Source organism: Mobula hypostoma, chromosome 9 (genome assembly GCF_963921235.1).
Source record: "Mobula hypostoma chromosome 9, sMobHyp1.1, whole genome shotgun sequence".
In the NCBI taxonomy this organism is placed as follows: domain Eukaryota; kingdom Metazoa; phylum Chordata; class Chondrichthyes; order Myliobatiformes; family Myliobatidae; genus Mobula; species Mobula hypostoma.
The window spans coordinates 58,972,170-58,993,901 of NC_086105.1; the positions used below are offsets into that span (position 1 = coordinate 58,972,170).

General features: G+C 43.4%; 1 protein-coding gene across 4 annotated transcripts in view; it reads left to right on the forward strand.

Annotated features, from left to right (window-relative positions):
* The window catches only part of LOC134352383 (uncharacterized), a 53,967-nt gene that overhangs the window by 29,926 nt on the left and 2,309 nt on the right, over nt 1–21,732 (forward strand). For 2 of the 4 annotated variants that reach the window (XM_063059706.1, XM_063059708.1), the window contains 6 exons: nt 2,168–2,299; nt 7,641–7,831; nt 8,097–8,254; nt 12,258–12,515; nt 13,137–13,302; nt 16,205–16,355. In XM_063059706.1, coding sequence (XP_062915776.1) covers nt 2,168–2,299; nt 7,641–7,831; nt 8,097–8,254; nt 12,258–12,515; nt 13,137–13,302; nt 16,205–16,355 — 1,056 coding nt within the window. Of the gene's footprint in view, nt 1–2,167; nt 2,300–7,640; nt 7,832–8,096; nt 8,255–12,257; nt 12,516–13,136; nt 13,303–16,204; nt 16,402–21,732 lie in introns of all 4 variants that reach the window. The other 2 variants (XM_063059707.1, XM_063059709.1) reach the window with 2 other exon arrangements.

Sequence of the window (21,732 nt, forward strand, 5' to 3'; positions counted from 1 at the left end):
TGCCGGGTGAATCCAGATCGGGGGTTGGAGAGGTGATAGAATGTGGGAACAGCAAGAGCTGAAGAAGATGGAATCTGATAGAGGACAGTGGAGCAATGGGAAGGGGAGGGTCATTGGGGAAGGAGTGTGTATGTTTGTGTGGAGGGTAGAGAAGTGGAAAGAAGCAATGTGGAGTGCTAGGTGGGTGATTTGAGAAGAGAGAGAACAAGGCCAGAGGGGGAGCAAATTGTACAGAAATTAGTGAATTGGCAGATTTTCTTTCTGGAAGTGTATCTGAATGGGATAGTTTTTGACCACAATTCAGTAATTCCATTCAAACCATGTTAACCTTTATTATTTTAGCATTTATAGTTCATACGATATAGAATCAGGCCTTTTGATTACATGCTGAATGCTAAGTGCTGATGTACACAGTGGTACAAAATGCTGGAGGAATTCAGCAGGTCCAGCAGCATCTATGGAGAGAGAGAAATGAATAGTTGACGGTTTTGAAATGTCCGCTGTTTATTCCCTTCCATTGCTGCTTGAACTGCTGAGTTCTTGCCTGTATCTTGTGCATGTTGCTCAAGGGTTCCAGCATCCACAGAACCTCGTGTCTCCGATTTGCACTAATCCCAGTTCATTCACTCTGCAATCCCAGATTCCACCACTCTCCCCACCCTCAGGTTAATTGATGATTTACAGTGACCAATTAAGCTACCAATCTACACATTATAGGGATGTGGGAGAGAAACAGAGTTAAATTGCTGGATTCTGTGGTGATATTTGAATGCGTTTCTGATTTCAGTGTGTGTTTAATCATCTGATTAAACTGTAAAGCAACTTCTGCGATCCATCTGCATATCGCCGCCATTCTCACCCAGCTGAGATTCCACTACTATGGAAGCACTGAGAAACCATAACAATATAAGCATTTTTTAAAAATTATTTGAGATACACAACACAGTAGCAGGTTATTCCGGCCCAGTGAGCCTACACAACCCAATTACACCCATGTGACCAATTAGTCTGTTAACCTGTACAACCTTGGAATTTAAATCTGAATCTGGTTTACTATCACAGAAGTACAGAGCAATATAAAAATTACAGTAAGAAATACAGAGAATAAATAGTGAGCATTGTTCATGGACCATTTAGAAATCTAAAAGTGGAGGGGAAGAAACTGTTCCTAAAATATTGAGTGACAATCTTCAGGCTCCTATACCACCGCCTTCATGGTAGTAACACGAAGGGAGTATGTCCCAGAGGTTGAGGGCCCTTAATGGTTGGAGGCACTGCCTTTTTAAAAATGTCCTCAATGGCGGGAAGGAAACTAAGGCTCCCAGAGGAAACCCATGCAGTCACGGGGAGAACATACAAACTCCTTACAGACAGGAAATTGAACCTGTATCACCGGCACTGTAATGCTACACAAACCGCTATGGTACTGTCACCTAATTTATTACAGTAATTGATCTACACTCTGTGGCCACTTTATTAGGTACACCTCATTAATCCAAATATCTACACAGCTAATCATGTGGCAGCAATTCAATGCATGAAAGCATGCAGATGTGGTTCAGAAGTTCTGTTGTTCAAATCAAACATCAGAAAGGGGGGAAAATGTAATCTGTGACTTTCACCATGGAATGACTGTTGGTGCCGGTCAGGATGGTTTGAGTTCCTCAAACTGTTGCTGTCCTGGGATTTTCACACTAGAGCAGAGGATCCCAACCGTTTTTATACTACGGACCAATACCATTAAAAAAGAGATCTGTAGACTCTAGGTTTGGAACCCCTGCTAAAGAGCTTATAGACAACGGTGTGAGAAACACAAACATTCAGTGAGTGTCAGCAAAAATGCCTTGTTAATGAGAGAGGTCAGAGGAGAATGGTCAGACTGGTTCCAGCTGACAGGAAGGTGACAGTAATCTAAACAACCATACATTACAAGAGTGGTGTACAGAAGAGCATCTCTGAATGTGCAACATGGCAAACGTTGAAGTGGATGAGTTACAGCAGCAGAAGACAGTGAACATACACTCACTGGCCACTTTAATAGGTACAGGAGGTAACTAATAGAGTAGGCACTGAGTGTATTATAACCAATTATGCTAGTAAACCATGCATTCCTGTCAAATATACATTTCTTTAATGTCTTATTGATTGTTTTTTGTCTCTGTTCCAGATGAGGATGAGTGTTCCTCTGCCAAGAATGACTGTCCTGTCGGGGCTGACTGTATCAATACCTTTGATTCCTTCACGTGTGTTTGTCATCAAGGGTACTTTGACCCTGATTTCCAAAGCAGATCTTGTCGAGGTTGGTTTTCTCCCTTTTTTTAATGTGGTATTGTTTTGTAGCTCATCCGTTCCAGCCGCTTGCTCACCGCGTCAGAGATCCTATCCCTGCCTGTGTGTGTGGTTTGCATATTCTCCCTGTCACCGTGTGGTCCTTCTCCGGGTGCTCTGCTTTCCTCCTGCATCCCAGAGATGTGCTGATAGGTTAATTGTCCAAGTTCTCTCCTGGTGTAGGTAGGCAGCAAAACAAAAAATCAAAGAGCGGTCAATGGACAAGTAGGAATGAGTGAGAATCAGCCTGGAACTTGCAACCAAGTTATTCCTATATTTGTGCTCTGTCGAAACCAGCGCGGCGGTGAGCAACATCCCAGTGCTGAATGGTCAAATCCTTCTCCTAAAGGAGCACCTTCATTATGAGGAGGTGTGTGACATTGGGGAGCATAAATAGAGCAGATAGAAGAAATTTCTTTCCCGTGCGGATGTCTAGGCCAAGAGGGAGCAGACTTGAGAGCGGGAGCAACAAACACAAAATGCTGCAGGAACTCATCAGGTCAGGCAGCATCTATGGAGCGGAATAAACTCATCATTTCAAGCTGAGACCCTTCATCGGTCCTGATTTAGATTTGGAGCGTGGTAACAAGCCCTTCCAGCCAATGAGCCCATGCCCCCAATTATGCCATGTGAACAATTAACCTGTCATTGGAATGTGGGGGGAAACGAGAGCATCCAGAGGAAATCCGTGCAGTCACAGGGGGAACACACAAACTCCTTATAGGCAGTGGCAGGAAATGGGTTACCATCGCTGCAATAGCATTTTGCAAACTCCTACGCTACAGTACCAACTTGATGTGTCTCAGCTAAAACACCAACTGTTTATTCCTTTCTGTAGATGCTGACTGCTCTGCTCTGGATTTCCAGTATCTGAAGAACAGTTTGTGTTGAGGAGAGCTGATGTTTAAAGGGGATATTAGGGAAGTCTTTTTCCCCAATGACCAATTGGAGACTCATTGCCTGAAGCGTTGGTAGAGATAAATGCTCTAGCAACATTTAGGAAGCATCTAGATGTGTACTTGAATCACTGAGGCATGAAAGGCAGTGCATTTATTGTGGGGGGGGGGTGGTGGAATGGGATTAGTATGGATAGATACAATGGGGTGCATGAGAATGATGGGCTGAAGGACTTCCATGATGTATGATGTCCAGTCTCTGAGACTCTACCCTTTCCAACAGTCTTGGGGGTTTTGTAATTCAACTGGACTAACTTTTTCCTTTGAAACACCAGAGTATGAAGTTCTGTTTGTTTATTATTATTGTTATTATTTATTTTAGTATTTGCACATTTTGTTGTTTTTTGCATACTGGTTGAACACACAAGTAGGTGTGGTCTTTCATTGATTCTATTATGGTTATTATTCTACACCCACAAGAAAGTGAATCTCAGGGTTGTATCTGGTGATGTATACATACTTTAATTTGAACAAAGTTTCAAGGGCCCCAGGAACTAACCCACTGGAAATTCCCTGAGTGGTGCTGTAGGTTCTTGACTGAGCAAGTGCAGCAACAGCCCCCCTGGGAGGTATGATGGACTCTGTTTACACTTCTCCCTACCTCAGTAAAGCAGTCAGCATTATCTCTTCACCCCTGTCCCATCATGCTGGAGATACAAAAGCCTGAAAGCACTTATCACTAGCCTCGAGGTCAGCTTCTACCCCACTGTTATAAAACTATTAAGTAGTTCCCTTGTAGATAAATTAGACTCCTGACCACGTAATCTAATTGTGATTTTGCACTTTATTGTTTACCTGCACTGCATTTCTCTGTAGTTGGTACACTTTATTCTGCATTGTTATTGTTGAGGAGAGATTGAATTGCCTGGGACTGTACTCACTGGAATTCAGAAGAATGAGAGGAGATCTTATAGAAACATAAAATTATGAAAGAGATAAATAAGATTGAGGCATAACAGCTGTTTTCACTGATAGTTGAGACTGGAACTAGGGGACATAGCCTCAAGATTCGGAGGAGTAGATTTAGGATCGAGGTGAGAAGGAACTGCTTTTCCCAGAGGATGGTGAATCTGTGGAATTCTCTGCCCAATGAAGCAGTGGAGACTACCTCAGCAAATATATTTAAGATGAGATCGAGGCAGAGGAATGAAGGGTGGGTGGTGGCATTGCTGGTCAGGGAAAATGTTACAGCAGTGCTCAGGCAGGGCAGATTAGAGGGCTTGTCTACTGAGTCCTTATGGGTGGAGCTGAGAAACAGGAAAGGTATGACCACATTATTGGGGTTATATTATAGACCACCCAATAGTCGGTGAGAATTGGAGGAGCAAATCTGCAGAGAGATAGCAGACAACTGCAGGAAACATAAAGTTGTGATAGTAGGGGATTTTAATTTTCCACACATTCATTGGGACTCCCATACTGTTAAAGGTCTAGGCGGGTTAGAGTTTCTAAAATGTGTTCAGGAAAGTTTTCTAAATCAATATAGAAGTACCAACTAGAGAGGATGCAATATTAGATCCATTAGGAAACGAGTTAGAACAGGTGACGGAAGAGTGTGCAGGGAAACACTTTGGTTCCAGTGATCATAACACCATTAGTTTCAACTTGATCATGGATAAAGATAGATCTAGTCCTAGGGTTGAGGTTCTAAACTGGAAAAAGGCCAAATTTGAAGAAATGAGAAAGGATCTAAAAAGCGTGGATTGGGACAGGTTGTTCCTGGCAAGGGTGTGATTGGTAAGTGGGAGGCCTTCAAAGCAGAAATTCTGAGAGTGCAGAGTTTGTATGTTCCTGTCAGGATTAAAGGTGAAGGGAATAAGGAACCTTGGTTCTCGAGGGATATTGGAACTCTGATAAAGAAGGAGAGAGAGATGTATGACATGCATAGGAAACAGGGAGCAAATAAGGTGCTTCAGGTGTATTAAAAAGTGCAAAAAAATACTTAACGAAATCAGGAGAGCTAAAAAGAGACATGAGGTTGCTTGGCAGTCAAAGAGCTTCTACAGGTATATTAACAGCAAAAGGATAGTAAGGGATAAAATTGGTCTTGAAGATCAGAGTGGTCGTCTATGTATGGAACCAAAAGAAATGGGGGAGATCTTAAATGGTTTTTTTGCGTCTGTATTTAGTAAGGAAACTGGCATGGAGTCTATGGAAATAAGGCAAGCAAGTAATGAGGTCAAGGAACCTACACAGATTGGAGAGGAGGAGGTGCTTGCAATCTTGAGGCAAATCAGTGTAGATAAATCCCCAGGACCTGACAGGGTATTCCCTCAGACCTTGAAGGAGACTAATGTTGAAATTGCAGGGGCCCTGGCAGATATATTTAAAATGTTGGTATCTACGGGTGAGGTGCCGAAGGATTGGAGGATAGTTCATGTTGTTCCGTTGTTTAAAAAAGGCTCTAAAAGTAATCTGGGAAATTATAGGCCGGCAAGTTTGACGTCAGTAGTAGGTAAATTATTGGAAGGAGTACTAAGAGATAGGACCTACAAGTATTTGGATAGACAGAGACTTACTAGGGAGAGTCAACATGGCTTTGTGCATGGTAGGTCATGTTTGAGCAATCTAATAGAGTTTTTCGAGGAGGTTACCAGGAAAGTGGATGAAGGGAAGGCAGTGGATGTTGTCTACCTGGACTTCAGTAAGGCCTTAGACAAGGTTCCTCATGGGAGGCTAGTTAGGAAGATTGTTGCTAGGTATATATGGAGAGGTGGTAAATTAGATTAGACACAAAATAATCTGCAGATGCTGGGGTCAAAGCAACACTTACAACACGCTGGAGGAACTCAGCAGGTCCGGCAGCATCCATGGAAATGATCAGTCGACGTTTCGGGCTGGAACCCTTCGTCAGGACTGTAGGGGGAAGGGGCAGAGGCCCTATAAAGAAGGTGGTGGGAAGGAGAAGGCTGGTAGGTTCCAGGTGAAAAACCAGTAAGGGGAAAGATAAAGGGGTGGAGGAAGGGAGGCAGGGAGGTGATGGGCAGGAAAGGTGAAGAAAGAAGAGGGGAAAACACAATGGATAGTAGAAGGAGGCAGAACCATGAGGGAGGTGGTAGGCAGCTGGGGGAGGGGGTAGAGTGAAATAGGGATAGGGGAAGGGAGGGGGAGGGAATTACCGGAAGTTGGAGAATTCTATGTTCATACCAAGGGGCTGGAGACTACCTAGACAGTATATGAGGTGTTGTTCCTCCAACCTGAGTTTAGCCTCATGGCAGTAGAGGAGGCCATGTATGGACATATCTGAATGGGAGTGGGAAGCAGAGTTGAAGTGGGTGGCTACTGGGAGATGGTATGTGTGCTGTTTTGGTCACCAAATTACAGGAAGGATATAAATAAGGTTGAAAGAGTGCAGAGAAGGTTTACAAGGATGTTGCCAGGACAGAGAATGGTTGAATAGGTTGGGAATTTATTCCCTGGAGCGTAGAAGAATGAGGGGAGATTTGATAGAGGTATATATACACACCTGTCCTTGTAAATGTCCTGAATCATGGCAAGTTCACAACTACAGATGCACTGAGCTGTCCGTACCACTCTCTGCAGAGTCCTGCGATATAGGGAGATACAGTTCCCATACCAGGCAGTGATGCAGCCAGTCAGGATGCTCTCAATTGTGCCCCTGTAGAAAATTTTTAGAATTTGGGGGCTCATACCAAACTTCCTCAACCGTCTGAGGTAAAAGAGGTGCTGTTGTGCCTTTTCCACCGCACAGCTGGTGTGTACAGACCACGTGAGGTCCTCGGTGATGTGGATGCCGAGGAACTTGAAGCTGTTTACCCTCTCAACCCCAGATCCATTGATGTCAATAGGGGTTAGCGTGTCTCCATTCCTCCTGTAATCTACAACCAACCCCTTTGTTTTTGAGACATTGAGGGAGAGGTTGTTTTCTTGACACTACTGTGTCAGAGAGATGATTTGTGGTCTTGTGTTCCCTTGTTCTACCTCAATGCACTGCGTAATGATATGATCTGTGTGAGCTGTATTCGAGACAAGCTTTTCACCGTACCTCAGTACATGTGACAATAATAAATCATTTCCACCTTGAATAAACACATGATGGAATATTCTGATGGTCAGGCAGCATATGTGGAGGCAATATTTTGGGTCAGTTACCTTTAGTAAGAATCATTAATTTGGGTCATTTTGTTATTATTTTACTTCATCCTACCTCAATACACTGTGTAATGATTTGATCTGTATGAACAGTATACAAGACAAGGTTTGCAGTGCGTCTTTGTACATGTGACAATAATAAACCAATTCTAATGTGTCCTCACCAGTGGCTGCTCTAAGAATTCCTGTTCTCTGCTGTAGGATCATAATGTTGTGTAACAGAACCCCTTTTCTCTCCATTAGATTATGGAGTGTTTGCAGACTGCAGAATGGATTCAATGAAAATTAGTGTGTTGAAAGAATTCCTGGTGGATCTGATGCAATCAGGTCTGCAACTGGTCCTGAACGATGGGGTCTGTGGGGCAGAAGAGGAGCTGGACTTCTACACGTTCACTGTCACTGACACCAAGGCTTATTGTGGAGGGCAGCTTGAGGTAAGGTCAAAGGAATTTATTACCAAAGTACTGCACATAAGAATATATCCCCTTAAGATTTAAAAGGGCGAGGTTAGAGGGACCACTGAAATGCAGACAGCCCACACCAACCCAAATAATCACTAGCTTTTTTTAAAAGAAAGCTTAGTTAACCATTTTACTTTGAATTAATTTTTCTAATACACTTAAGAAAATTTGCATGTGTACATTAACAATGTCAATTGCCAATTATTTTAAAGAATTGTTTTTGTCTCCTTTTCTCCAGATGAATGAGACACACAAAATATTCAAACACGTCATCACTAACGAGTACCACTCCGAATCTCCCATCATCAGAGAACCACCCCTGACACTCACTGTGAACTGTGTCTATTCCAGGAGTTCCTTGGCCAAAATGCCTCTGGATGTGATCACACAGATTAGGTATGGTTAATGTTTAACCTTTTCACTTGGTCCAGTGATAGTTTTTTTAAAAAAAATCACTGCAGTAATAATCCAAAAGCCTGGGTGTGTCTGCCTTTTATTTTTCCTCTCCCTGTCCCTCCTTTTTTTCCCACATTTTGCCTCTTGCCTCTTATCATTCTCCCAGTGTGCTTGTATAGTCATTGGGTGTATTTAAGGCAGAGATTGATAGGTATCTGAGTAGCCAGGGCATCAAAGGTTATGGTGAGAAGGCGGGGGAGTTGGACTAAATGGGAGAATGGATCAGCTCATGATAAAATGGCGGAGCAGACTCGATGGGCCGAATGGCCGACTTCTGCTCCTTTGTCTTCTGGTCTTACAACTTCTGAAATGATTCTCATTTGCTTCAACTCTCCACATGGTGGGTAGTTACGCTTTCTGGAACAAGACGTCCTCTGGACATCTAGGTTGAAATATTACCTCTTGAATTAGTGGACCCCCCCCCACTTTGTTATCCCTGGTATTAGTAGATTAGGAGTTAAATTGTTACCTCTCTTGTGGTTTAACTTTCTCTATGCTTGCATAATCACCCATTTGTAAATGTGCAGTGGACACAGCTTGTTCCCTTCTGCCATCAGATTTCCGAATGGTCCATAAACACTACCTCATTATTTTTATGCGGTTTATTTTCTGTCTCGCACTGTATTGTTTCCACAAAACAAATTTTCCGATACATGTCAGTGACAATAAACCTGATTCTGACTTTCAGTATTTTGTGGTAGAGCTGCTTGTGTACTTAATGCATTCTTTGTTTGTAAGCCTGTGCCCATAAGAGAAGAAAATAGCCATTTGGCCCATTGAATCTGCTCCGCCATTCCAGCGTGGCTGATTTAGGCTCCGTCCACACTAGACCGGATAATTTTGAAAATGCCGGTCTCGCGTAAAAACGATAAGCGTCCACACCAGGCGTTTTTGAAAATATCTCCATCCACATTAAAACAGATATTTGGGCGAATCTCCTCCTACTGGGCATGCACAGGACACATCTACAGAAAACAAGCAAAGAAGAAACGGTATATTTGGTGCGCGTTTTTCCAGTTACAGACTAGAAAAACTTAAAAAGGAAATTGCCAAACGAAAGACTTGGTGTGTGTTTGTTCAGAAACATTTCCTACAGGCATAGTCTCTTCACCGATGAAAGGGACGACAGCTACAACTAAATGCAATAAGGCTTGTTACTGGGCAAAAGTGAAATTTGCTGTTACCTCATTTGTTTACCTTTACTTTAGCCATGTCTTTGTGTATTATTTTGCTGTATTTAACATGTGCAATAAAACGAGTTACTGGGCAAAAGTGACAATTGGATCGATTGAATGTTTGCACAAGCAATACATAATAAAGCACCTTGTTAAATGTATAAAACATGTCTGCATCGGTGTTATCTTGTATTTCCATACAATGTTACATTAGGCTGTTACCTTACACATCTATTGTCGGATATTGTTGTGGTGTTGGAGGTTGTGTTCAAGAAAACAATGAAATGCCGCACTGCCGTCACCATTTGTTCCGGCACGTCATGGCAGCGGTTTTAAAAATAGCTGGTTACCCCGTACACACTACGCCAGATATTAGGCGTTTCCAGAGTTATTCACTCTGGAGAGCGTTTCTGAAAGGTTCTGTTTTCGGGGGAGGAAAATGCCATTCCAATGTGGACGGAGGGTCAAAACGAAGAGAGAAAGCTTCAGTTACGGATTTATCCGGTCTAGTGTGGACGTAGCCCAAGTTTCCCTCTCAACCCTATTCCCCGCTGCCTTTGATGCCCTGACTAATCAAGAACCTATCAAAGCACTGTGTGTTAACAAAGAACTGTGTTCACTTTCATTGAAACAGTTTACAATGCCTGATTCTGATACTTGGAAACTGATAATGTTACAGCTTGGGGCATTCCGAAGTTCAATTCTTGGCTGTGCAGATCAAGACTGTTCCTTGTTGTCTCCTAGGCTGTTCTTATCAAAAGATTTCCCTTTTATCTGTCCCGTTTGAGCTAGATTTCAGTACAAGTATTGACCCAAGGCAAGGTGCTTTGTTCTTTGTTTTTGATTACAGGTGAATTGGTTACAGTTGGAGTTAGTTACCAATGCTGATTTGCTGTCAATTCTTTGTTATGAACATCTAGTTAAACAGCTGTAACCACAACATTATTTTCAAAGAACCTCCTGGTCAATATAGTTTCCAGATCCAATAGCATTTACATAGAACAGGTTAGCCAGCTAGTTGATTACTACCAGTTTAACTAGTTCGGCACAACACCGTGGACTGTCTCCCCTCTTGCTGTGGAAGGAGCGATATCCGTCTCTCCCTTGTTAATGAGGGAGAACCGAAGAGATGTTGAAGTGAACAGTTTTTTTTTGAAGTACTGTAGACCATGGTCTCTGTCTGGGGGCTTTGCTGTTCAATGGAGGGTGGTGGAAATGCTGATGCTTTATGCTTGAATAAGTGAGGGGAAGGGGAGCTGACGCTGCTTGTGTTTGGGAGGGGGCAGGGGGTTTTGGGGTTCTTACATTTTTTGTCATTCATTCTTTGTGGTCTTCCTTCTGTTTTGAGGATGTCTGCGGAGAGTGAGAATTTCAGGTTGTATACATTCTCTGATCTTAAGGGACTGCTCCTGTTCTATACTGTTCTGTGTTCGAACAGTATAGCACAGGAACGGGCACTTCAGCCCATAATGTCTGTGTTGAACAAAATACAGAATTATACTAAATCTCTGTATGTGTACATGATCCGTATCCATCCACTCCCTGCGCATCTGTGTCTATCGTTTACTTCTTCAATCTCACTTCTATATCTACTTCCACCACCACACAGCATGTCCCAGGAACCCATCACCCTCGGCATTTAAATGAAAATCTTGCTTTTCCCTCTCATCTTAATACTATGCCTCAAGCACTTGGCATTTCTGTCCCCTGGGAGGAAAAATTCTGACCATCTACCCTGGCAAGAGTACAATCACTCAAGTCAAGTACGACGTTCTCCTAAGGAGTTGTCTATTATTCCCTTAATGGAGAATGCCAGTGTGTTCTCTGCTTAGACACATTAGACTCTGTTTAATGTGGGAGGCTGATGCATGGGCAACCACCACTTAGTCTTTGATAGATTGGGGTTGGGGTCCAGCAGTATGGAGTGAAAGGCAACTGGGGTCCCTTCACTGCCGTTGTGACATGCCATCATCTTCCACCTGCTCCACTGCTGAGGTTTTGGTTGGATTGCTCTTTGTCTGGAACCTCTTCCTTGACCTTACCAGCATGGGTGACCTTACCAGGAGATCGGCGCCACAGAGCTAAATTCCAGATGGCATCCCTCTCGAGCTCAGGAAATCACAAGCCTCTGCATGATGACAATCTCAAGAATAATCTACCCTCTCTACACTTCTCATCATTTTATGCACCTCTGCTACTTCAGGAAAAAAATAACCCAGGTGTGTCCCACCTCTCCTTGTAGCTCCTGCACTCTAATCCAGGCAACATGCTGGAGGAACGCTGCAAGTCAGGCAGCCCCTCAGGCTGAGACCCTTCTCGGTCAAAAAGTGTCAACTGTTTATTGCCCTCCATAGATGCTACCTTACCTGCTGGGTCCTTCCAACATTTTGTGTTTGCTCCCCTAGAATTCTTGTGCCTCAGCATCCTGGATTAGGGGGTATGAGCTATCAGGAGAGGATGGACAAACCTGGGTTGTTTTTCTTGGAGAGGCTGAAAGGAGACCTGATAAAAGTATATAAACTTCTGAGAAACGTAGACAGGGTAGGTATTCAGAATCTTTCAACCAGAGTAAAAATGTCAAGTACCAGGCTATGGCTTTGAGGTGATGGGGGTGGAAGCAGTTTTTTGTTTAAACAGAGAGAAAACAACCCAAGTTTCTCCTTGTAATTCGTATTCACTTCTGAAACCTGTGTAACTTCTGTATAATGGGACGACCATTTATTGCTCAGAAGTGTCCTAAACTGTTTTGTTTTCTTGTTTGTTCCAAGGATGTTTGAACCCATAACTGAGTATAATAGGGACCCCCTCCATCTCGCCATCTTCCTCTACAAAGACGACACATTCTCACCCAGCACTATGTACGAAGAATCTCCAACCATCCAGCTTAACGAGGATCTCTACTTGGAGGTCAGGGCATCTCCGACTGGGACCTCAGAGGCTGCTTTTGTTTTGGAAGTGGTTTCCTGTTGGGCCACTGCAGCTGCTGACCGGCTGGGAAGACGAGCATTCCAGTTCCTCCGGGATGGGTGAGAACTAAGTGTAATGAGTTCAAAAAAAGCTTACTGAACTGATATCCAGAATATGGGGGGATGGGGTTGGATTGTCCTGTGAAGAAAGATTGGACAAACTTGTGTGTGGTGGTATTTCGAAGAGTGAAGAAAGGCCTGTTTGGGTATTGAAAGGCCTGGATAGAATGGCTGTGGAGTCCAGAATCTGGGGGCACAGCCTCTGAATAAAGGGACATCTCTTTAGAACAGAGTCAAACTTCTAAGAGGAGTGCTGTTGTACCACGTTTGTGGTGGCACTTACAGTACCTGCTTAACCCAGGATTGATTCTCTATATTAACACCAGGGAATTTCAGGTTATTGACCCTCTTCACCTCCATTCCCCTCATGAAGACTGGCTCACGGATCCCTGGCTTTTCCCTCCTGTAGTTGATAATCAGCTGTTTGGTTTTGCTGATGTTGAGCGAGAAGTTATTGAGGTACCACTCAATGAAATTGAAGATCTCTGTGCTATATGCCGGTTCATCACCATGTTTGATTCAGTTGACAAAAGCAAGCCCATGTGTTGCTTAGGAGATAGATTGGGTGTTGATTTTCCTTCTGCTGTTTTTTCTCCTTCATATCTTCCATTCTTCCAATAGGTGTCCTGTAGATGAGACCTTCAGATGGCATTCCGTTAACGGGCTGAGCAGCAACACTCGGTTTGCCATCAAGATGTTCTGCTTCACGGAAATGGTGAACAGTCCCATTTACCTGCACTGCCAGGTGAAGATCTGCAATGTGGAAGCTGCTGGAGACTGTTCAACAGTAGGTCAACTATTTAAATCCATAAGCGAGCTATTAACTGGAGTGTTATAAAAAGTTTTTTTACAAGATTCTATAGATGGAAAATGCTGCATCTGGTTGTTTTCTAAGCACTATTAATTAGCAACATTTAAGAGTCACGCAGGGGAGAGGGACCATATGTGAGCAGATGAGATCAGTTTAAAATGGCAGCATAGGTTGGCAGAGGCATAATGGGCAGAAGGGCCTGTTGCTGTGCTATACTGTCCTTTGTTCCAATAGAAGCCAGGCTGATGCAGAGCAGCACCTGTGGCCACTTTATTAGGTACACCTCTATGCTGCTTGTTAATGCAAATATCTAATCAGCCAATCATGTGACAGCAACTCAATGCATAAAAGCATGCAGGCATGGTCAAGAGGTTCACTTGTTGTTCAGACCAAACATCAGAATGGGGAAGAAATGTGATCTAAGTGACTCTTACTGTGAAATGATTGTTGGTGCTAGAAAGGGTGGCTTGAGTATCTCTGAAACAGCTGATCTCCTGGGATTTTCACACACGACCGTCTCTAGAGTTTGCAGAGAATGGTGTGAAAAACAAACGATAGGCGGTAGTTCTGTGGCTGAAAACACCTTGTTAATGAGAGAGGTCAGAGAATGGCCAGACTGGGCCAAGCTGACAAGAAGGCAACAATAATTCAAATAACCACTCGTTACAACAGTGGTGTGCGGACAAGCATCTCTGAACACACAACATGTCGAACCTTGAAGTGGATGGGCTACAGCAGCAGAAGACCTTGAATGTACACTCAGTGACACTTAATAAAGTGGCCAATGAGTGTATATGCTCAGTGATGCAGTTCGTATTCATTACATTGTAATGGTGCACCAGTGAGCGATGTGGTAATTGGTATATTATTGTCCTTTGAGGCAGTACGAAAGAAAAATAATAACAGTGCAGAATAAAGTGTTAGTTACAGAGAAAGTGCAGGTAGACAATAAGGTGCAAGGCTATGACAGATAGACTGAGATCGAGTTCTTTATCATACAAGAGATCTGTTCAAGAGTTTAACAGCAGGGCAGAAGCTGTCCTTGAGCCTGGTGTCAGAAAAGGTTCTCAGAAACTACTGATCTGGGATTTACATACACTACTGGTTCAAGAGCAGGATTCCCAACCTGGTGTGCATGGCAGTATGTTCCAGATTCCAACATCCCCTCAGTGAAAATCCTCCTAGGATTCCCTCTGCTCCTTACTCCAGCCCCTATGGTTTAGACATCTCTGCTATGGGAAAAGTTTTATGACCACAACAAAAACTACTGCACTTTCCCTGTTACATTTTATTCTGCATTCCGAAATTGCTTTCCCTTGTACTACCTTAATGCACTGTTGTAATGAATAGATCTGTACAGTTGGTATGCAAGACAAGCTTTCCACTGTACCTCGGTATATGGGACAATAATACACTCATTTATCAATTTAATTTCAGAGATGTGAGATTATGCAGATGCTGGAAAACTTGAGCGTCACACACAATGCTGGTGGAACTCAGCATTTCCAGAGGGAAATACAGTTGATATTTAGGCCAGGACTCTTTAGTGTAATTGAAAGGTCCCAGCCCAAAATGTTAACTATCTGAGCATTTCAAATTAAAGGAGGTTTACTGTATGAAATCCCCTCAAACTTTATATGCTGTATTGGACGCCCCCCGCCCCCCCACCATAGTCTCCTCCATTCCAAGGAAAATCCAACTTCTCATACAGATGAACTGCTCTGCAACTTTTCCAGTACTGTCACATCCTTCAGATTGTGGTGACCAGAACTGTACACACAACTCCAGCAGTGACTCAACCGGTAATTCAGAAGGTTATACTGTATCATAACTTCCCCTACCCTTGCCTTCATTGGTCACACAGAAAACAGCTATTTGCAAGCCTTCTAAATCATCTTATCGATTGGTGCTACCACTTTCAGAATGCTTGGACTTGCACACCAAGGTTCCTCAAAACTCCCCAGGGCCCTGCCATTCATCGTGTTAAGTCCTGCCCTTGTCGGTCTTCCAAGAATGTATCGGCTCCTGTGTAGCAGGATTAAATTCCAGCTGTGATTGCCTTGCCTGTCTTACTAACTAATCAACCTTTTAGTCTGCAAAAAAAATTGATAGAACGCGGAACGTAGAACGGGACAGAACAGTACAAGCCCTTCAGACCACTATATTGTGACGACCACCTAACGTACTCCAAAGTCAATTTAACCCTTCTCTCCTACATAGATCTACATTTTTCTATCGTCTGTGTACCTATCTGAGTCTCTCAAGTCCAGTGTATCAGCCTCTACTACCACCCCTGGCAATGTGTTGCATGCACCTGTGACTTTCCCCCTTGTACTTTAGTCCAATCACCTTAAATTGATTTTGGTGAAAATCTTTCAATATGTTTCTGTTTAAGAGTGTGCTGCTTTAGAAGGAGGTGAAGGGAAGTGGATAAATGGTTTGTAGGGGAATGGGGAAAGGGAGACAAGTCTACCAAATAGCAGTCATAAGTTAATGTTCTCCTATTTCTAAGATTAGGAAATATTAACTTTGTTACATGTACATCAAAACATACTGAAATATGTGCTTTTGCATCAACAACCAACACAGTCCAAGGATGTTCAGGAGGCAGCCTGCAAGTGTTGTCATGATTCTAGCACCAACCTAGCATGCCCACAACTTACTAACCCTAACCGATATGTTTTGGAATGTGGGAGGAAATCAGAGCACCCAGAGGAAACCTGTGCAATCACAGGGAGAACAGACAAGCTTGTTACAGCAGCGGGAATTGAGCCCAAGTCAATGGTATTACACTAACCACAACAGTACTATGCCACCCTTGTTCCTCTTGCTCGACACACTGGTAACTTTTTATTTCCTCCCCCCACCCCCCACCCAGGAGTGCTCCAGTACACAGATTCCCAAAAGGCAAGAACAGAGGGAAGGGACAACGCTCCATGAACCTGTGACTGAACTTGTTTCCACAGGATCCATAGCTCTGCGCAGCCATCCCAGTCAGCCAGAGGACCTGGAAAAGGCGGCCACAAAATGTGTGTATCAGTGATCGAAGGACAATTTGCTGCAGGAACTCAGCAGGTCAAGCAGCCTCTGAATCAGATTTATTTAAGAGTCATAGAATACTGTAACATAGAAATTCCTCTGCCCATCTAGTTCATGCTGAACTATTATTCTGCCTAGTCCCATCAACCTGCACCTGGACCATACCCCTCCGTACCCCTCCCATCCATGTACAGATCCAAATTTCTGAAATATTGAATTCAAACCTGCACCCACCACTTCTGGAAGCTTGTTCCACACTCTCACCACATTCTGAGTGAAGAAGTTCCCCTTATACATTTCACCTTTCACCCTTAATCCTTAACCCATGATCTCTAGTTCTCACCCAACCTCAGTGGGGGGGAGGGGAGGCTGCTGCCATTTATCCTATCGATACACCTCATAATTTTGTATACCTTATCACTGATATGAAATGAAATTTGTTTTGTAGCAGCAGTACAGTTCAAGACAATTACAGTAAATTACATAGTGCAATATAGAAAAAAATAATGAGGGAGTGTTTGAAGAATTGTGAACATTTTGAGTCAAAACCCTACATCGTAACAGTTTTTTCCTCCCTGTAGATGCTGCTCAACTCACTGAGTTCCTCCAGCAAGGTTATGCTCCATACTTCGGTATCTGTCTTCTGCTGGTACATGTTTGACGGTCCATGTATAACAGGGAATTGCTTTAGATGTGGTTTCACAGTAAAAGCCTGACCCATTATGGAGAAAGTCCACATATTTTAGTAGCAAGACCTTTCTCTGGTGTAAAGGTTGAGAGGAATATAATTCTATCTCCAATCTTGACTCAAGTTTTGGTGGGTGCTTTGTTTTTCATTTAGAGAAACAGCATGATAACAGGGCCTTCTGGCCCAACAAGCCCATGCCACCCGTGACCAATTAACCTGCTAACTAGGGTTGCCAACTGTCCCGTATTAGCCAGAACATCCCGTATATTGGGCTAAATTGCTTTGTCCCATACGTGACTGCCCTTGTCCTGTATTTCCCCCGCTAAGGTAGAGCGTTCCTATGAAACCGTTTGTAAGCTGTAATGGTGTAAAGTGAAGAAGCAATTACCATTAATTTATATGGGAAAAATTTTTGAGCGTTCCCAGACCCAAAAAATAACCTACCAAATAACACAAAACCTAAAATAACACTAACATATAGTAAAAGCAGAATCGGAAGATTAAGCCAAAACTGATTTGTAGAAAAAATCGGCACGTACACCCATGCGCACACAGGTGCCCGTGCAAGGTTTCGTGGTCATGGTAGTCTTTCTCAGGGTAAACATAAGTGTCCCATATTTGACTGCTACTTTTGTCCCTTATTTGGGAGTGAGAAAGTTGGCAACCCGACTACTAACCCAGATGTGTTTGAAAAGTGGGAGGAAACTGGAGTACCCGGAGGAAACCCACGCAGTCACGGGAATGTACAAACCTGTTACAGGCACTTACAGTCACAGGGGAACACACAAACCCGTTACAGGCACTTACAGTCACGGGAACGTACAAACTCCTTACAGACACTTACAGTCACAGGAACATACAAACCCGTTACAGGCAGCAGCAGGATTTGAACCCAAGTCTCTGGCGCTGTAATAGCATTACGATAACTGCTTGTCTACAGTGCCTCCCACATTGTCTGGAGACTTTTTATGCTGGAGTGGTGAGAAAGAAGACTCCCATCCTGTCCAGTGGGAGTGGGGGATAGTTGAAACCAAAGACTTGATCATTAATCTTTGATCTGATGGGTTTTAAAACAAAATATACAACTTCCTGTTTAACAATTTGGATATAGATTGCCGGTGGGAGGGGAAGAAAATTTAATTGAGATAGAACAGTACAGGCCCTTCGGCCCACTATGACGTGCTTAACTTTTAACCGATTCCACAATCAATCCAATCTTTCCCTCCCACATATCCCATATGTGCCTATCTAAGAATTTCTCAAGTCCCTAATTTATCTCTCTATCACCTCCTCTGGAAACTCATTCCAAGCACTCACCATTCTATGTTGTTTTTATAAAAAAAAAACTATCTTCCCTATTATACTTTCCTCCAATCACCTTACAATTATCTCCCCTTGTATTAGCCATATGCATCTGGGGTGTGGGGGGGGGGGCGGGAATTCTGGCTGTCCACTCTATCTATGCCTCTTATCTTATAGATGTTTACAAAGTTGGTTCTCATCCTCCTTCACTCCAAAGAGAAAAACCCTAGCTTCCTCAACCTCTCCTCATAAGACCTACTCTCCAATCCAAGCAGCATCCTGGTGATATTGGGTAATGGGGAAATGGCAAAGGCTTTGAATGACTATTTTGTGTCTATCATCACAGTGGGGGGATATGTCTAACATGCCAAAGAGAGATGTTATGGATGTGATGAGAGGTGAGGGCCTCGATACCATAGCTATCACTAAAGAGGTAGTGCTGAGCAAACTTACGGGGCTTAAAGATAGATAAATTCCCTGGTCCTGATGGAAATGCACCCCAGGGTACTGAAAGAAATGACAGAAGTTATAACGGAGGCTTTGCTGATAATTTACCAAAATTCTTTGGACTCTGGGCAGGTCCCAGCGGTTTGGAAGATGGTGAATGTCACGCCACTGTTCAAAAAAAAAAGGGATGTAGGCAAAATTGCAGGTAAGGATAGGCCAGTTAGTTTAACATCTGTAGTTGGGAAAATGCTGGGAGCTATTATTAAAGAAAAAATAGCGAGGCATCTGGAAAGAAATGGATCCACTAGGCAGACACAGCATGGATTCAGCAAAGGCAGGTCCTGTTTGACAAACTTACTGGAGTTCTTTGAGGATATAACAAGCGCAGTGGATAGAGGGGAACAGATGGTCCTTATTTACTTGGATTTCCAGAAGGTGTTTGTTAAGGAGCCGCATAAAAGACTCATCCATAAGATAAGGATTCATAGAGTTGGGGGTGATGTACTAGCATGGATTTGAATTGGCTAACTAATAGAAAGCAAAGAGCTGAGATACTTTGATGTTTCTCTGGTTGGCAATCAATGAGCAGTGTGCTACAGGGGTCAGTACTGGGCCTGCAGCTGTTTACGATGTACATTAACAATCTGGAAGAAGGGACTGAGTGTAGTGTATCTAAGTTTGCCAATGAAACTAAACCGAGTAGAAAAGCAAATTGTGCAGAAGATACGGAGAGTTTGCAGGGAGATATCGATAGGTTAAGTGAGTGGGCCAGGGTCTGGCAGATGGAATACAATGTTGGTAAATGCGAGGTCATCCATTTTGGAAGGAAAAATGGAAGAAGAGATTATTTAAATGGTTTAAAAGAAGAAAAACTTGCAATCTGCAGCTGTGCAGAGGGACTTTGGAGTGCTTGTGCATGGATCACAAAAAGTTGGTTTGCAGGTGCAGCAGGCTATCAAGAAGGCAAATGGAATGTTGTCCTTCATTTCTAGAGGGATTGAATTTAAGAGCAGAGAGGTTATGCTGCAACTGTACAGGGTTCTGGTGAGGCCACACCTGGAGTACTGCTTGCATCTCTGGTCTCCTTGAGGAAGGATATACTGGCTTTGGAGATGATGCAGAGGAGGTTTACCAGGTTGATTCCAGAGATAGAAACATAGAAAATAGGTGCAGGAGTAGGCCATTCGGCCCTTCGAGCCTGCACCGCCATTTATTATGATCGTGGCTGATCATCCAACTCAGAACCCAGCCTTCCCTCCATACCCCCTGACCCCTATAGCCACAAGGGCCATATCTAACTTCCTCTTAAACATAGCCAATGAACTGGCCTCAACAGTTTGCTGTGGCAGAGAATTCCACAGATTCACCACTCTCTGTGTGAAGAAGTTTTTCCTAATCTCGGTCCTAAAAGGCTTCCCCTCTATCCTCAAACTGTGACCCCTCGTTCTGGACTTCCCCAACATCGGGAACAATCTTCCCGCATCTAGCCTGTCCAATCCCTTTAGGATCTTATACGTTTCAATCAGATCCCCCCTCAATCTTCTAAATTCCAACGAGTACAAGCCCAGTTCATCCAGTCTTTCTTCATATGAAAGACCTGCCATCCCAGGAATCAATCTGGTGAACCTTCTTTGTACTCCCTCTATGGCAAAGATGTCTTTCCTCAGATTAGGGGACCAAAACTGCACACAATACTCCAGGTGTGGTCTCACCAAGGCCTTGTACAACTGCAGTAGTACCTCCCTGCTCCTGTACTCGAATCCTCTCGCTATAAATGCCAGCATACCATTCGCCTTTTTCACCGCCTGCTGTACCTGCATGCCCACTTTCAATGACTGGTGTATAATGACACCCAGGTCTCGTTGCACCTCCCCTTTTCCTAATCGGCCACCATTCAGATAATAATCTGTTTTCTTCCTATTTTTGCCACCAAAGTGGATAACTTCACATTTATCCACATTAAATTGCATCTGCCATGAGTTTGCCCACTCACCCAACCTATCCAAGTCACCCTGCATCCTCTTAGCATCCTCCTCACTGCTAACACTGCCACCCAGCTTCGTGTCATCTGCAAACTTGGAGATGCTGCATTTAATTCCCTCATCCAAGTCATTAATATATATTGTAAACAACTGGGGTCCCAGCACTGAGACTTGCGGTACCCCACTAGTCACCGCCTGCCATTCTGAAAAGGTCCCGTTTATTCCCACTCTTTGCTTCCTGTCTGCTAACCAATTCTCCACCCACACCAATACCTTACCCCCAATACCGTGTGCTTTAAGTTTGCACACTAATCTCCTGTGTGGGACCTTGTCAAAAGCCTTTTGAAAATCCAAATATACCACATCCACTGGTTCTCCCCTATCCACTCTACTAGTTACATCCTCAAAAAATTCTATGAGATTCGTCAGACATGATTTTCCTTTCACAAATCCATGCTGACTTTGTCCGATCATTTCACCGCTTTCCAAATGTGCTGTTATCACATCCTTGATAACTGACTCCAGCAGTTTCCCCACCACCGACGTTAGGCTAACCGGCCTATAATTCCCCGGTTTCTCTTTCCCTCCTTTTTTAAAAAGTGGGGTTACATTAGCCACCCTCCAATCCTCAGGAACTAGTCCAGAATCTAACGAGTTTTGAAAAATTATCACTAATGCATCCACTATTTCTTGGGCTACTTCCTTAAGCACTCTTGGATGCAGACCATCTGGCCCTGGGGATTTATCTGCCTTCAATCCCTTCAATTTACCTAACACCACTTCCCTACTAACATGTATTTCACTCAGTTCCTCCATCTCACTGGACCCTCTGTCCCTTACTATTTCTGGAAGATTATTTATGTCCTCCTTAGTGAAGACAGAACCAAAGTAATTATTCAATTGGTCTGCCATGTCCTTGCTCCCCATAATCAATTCACCTGTTTCTGT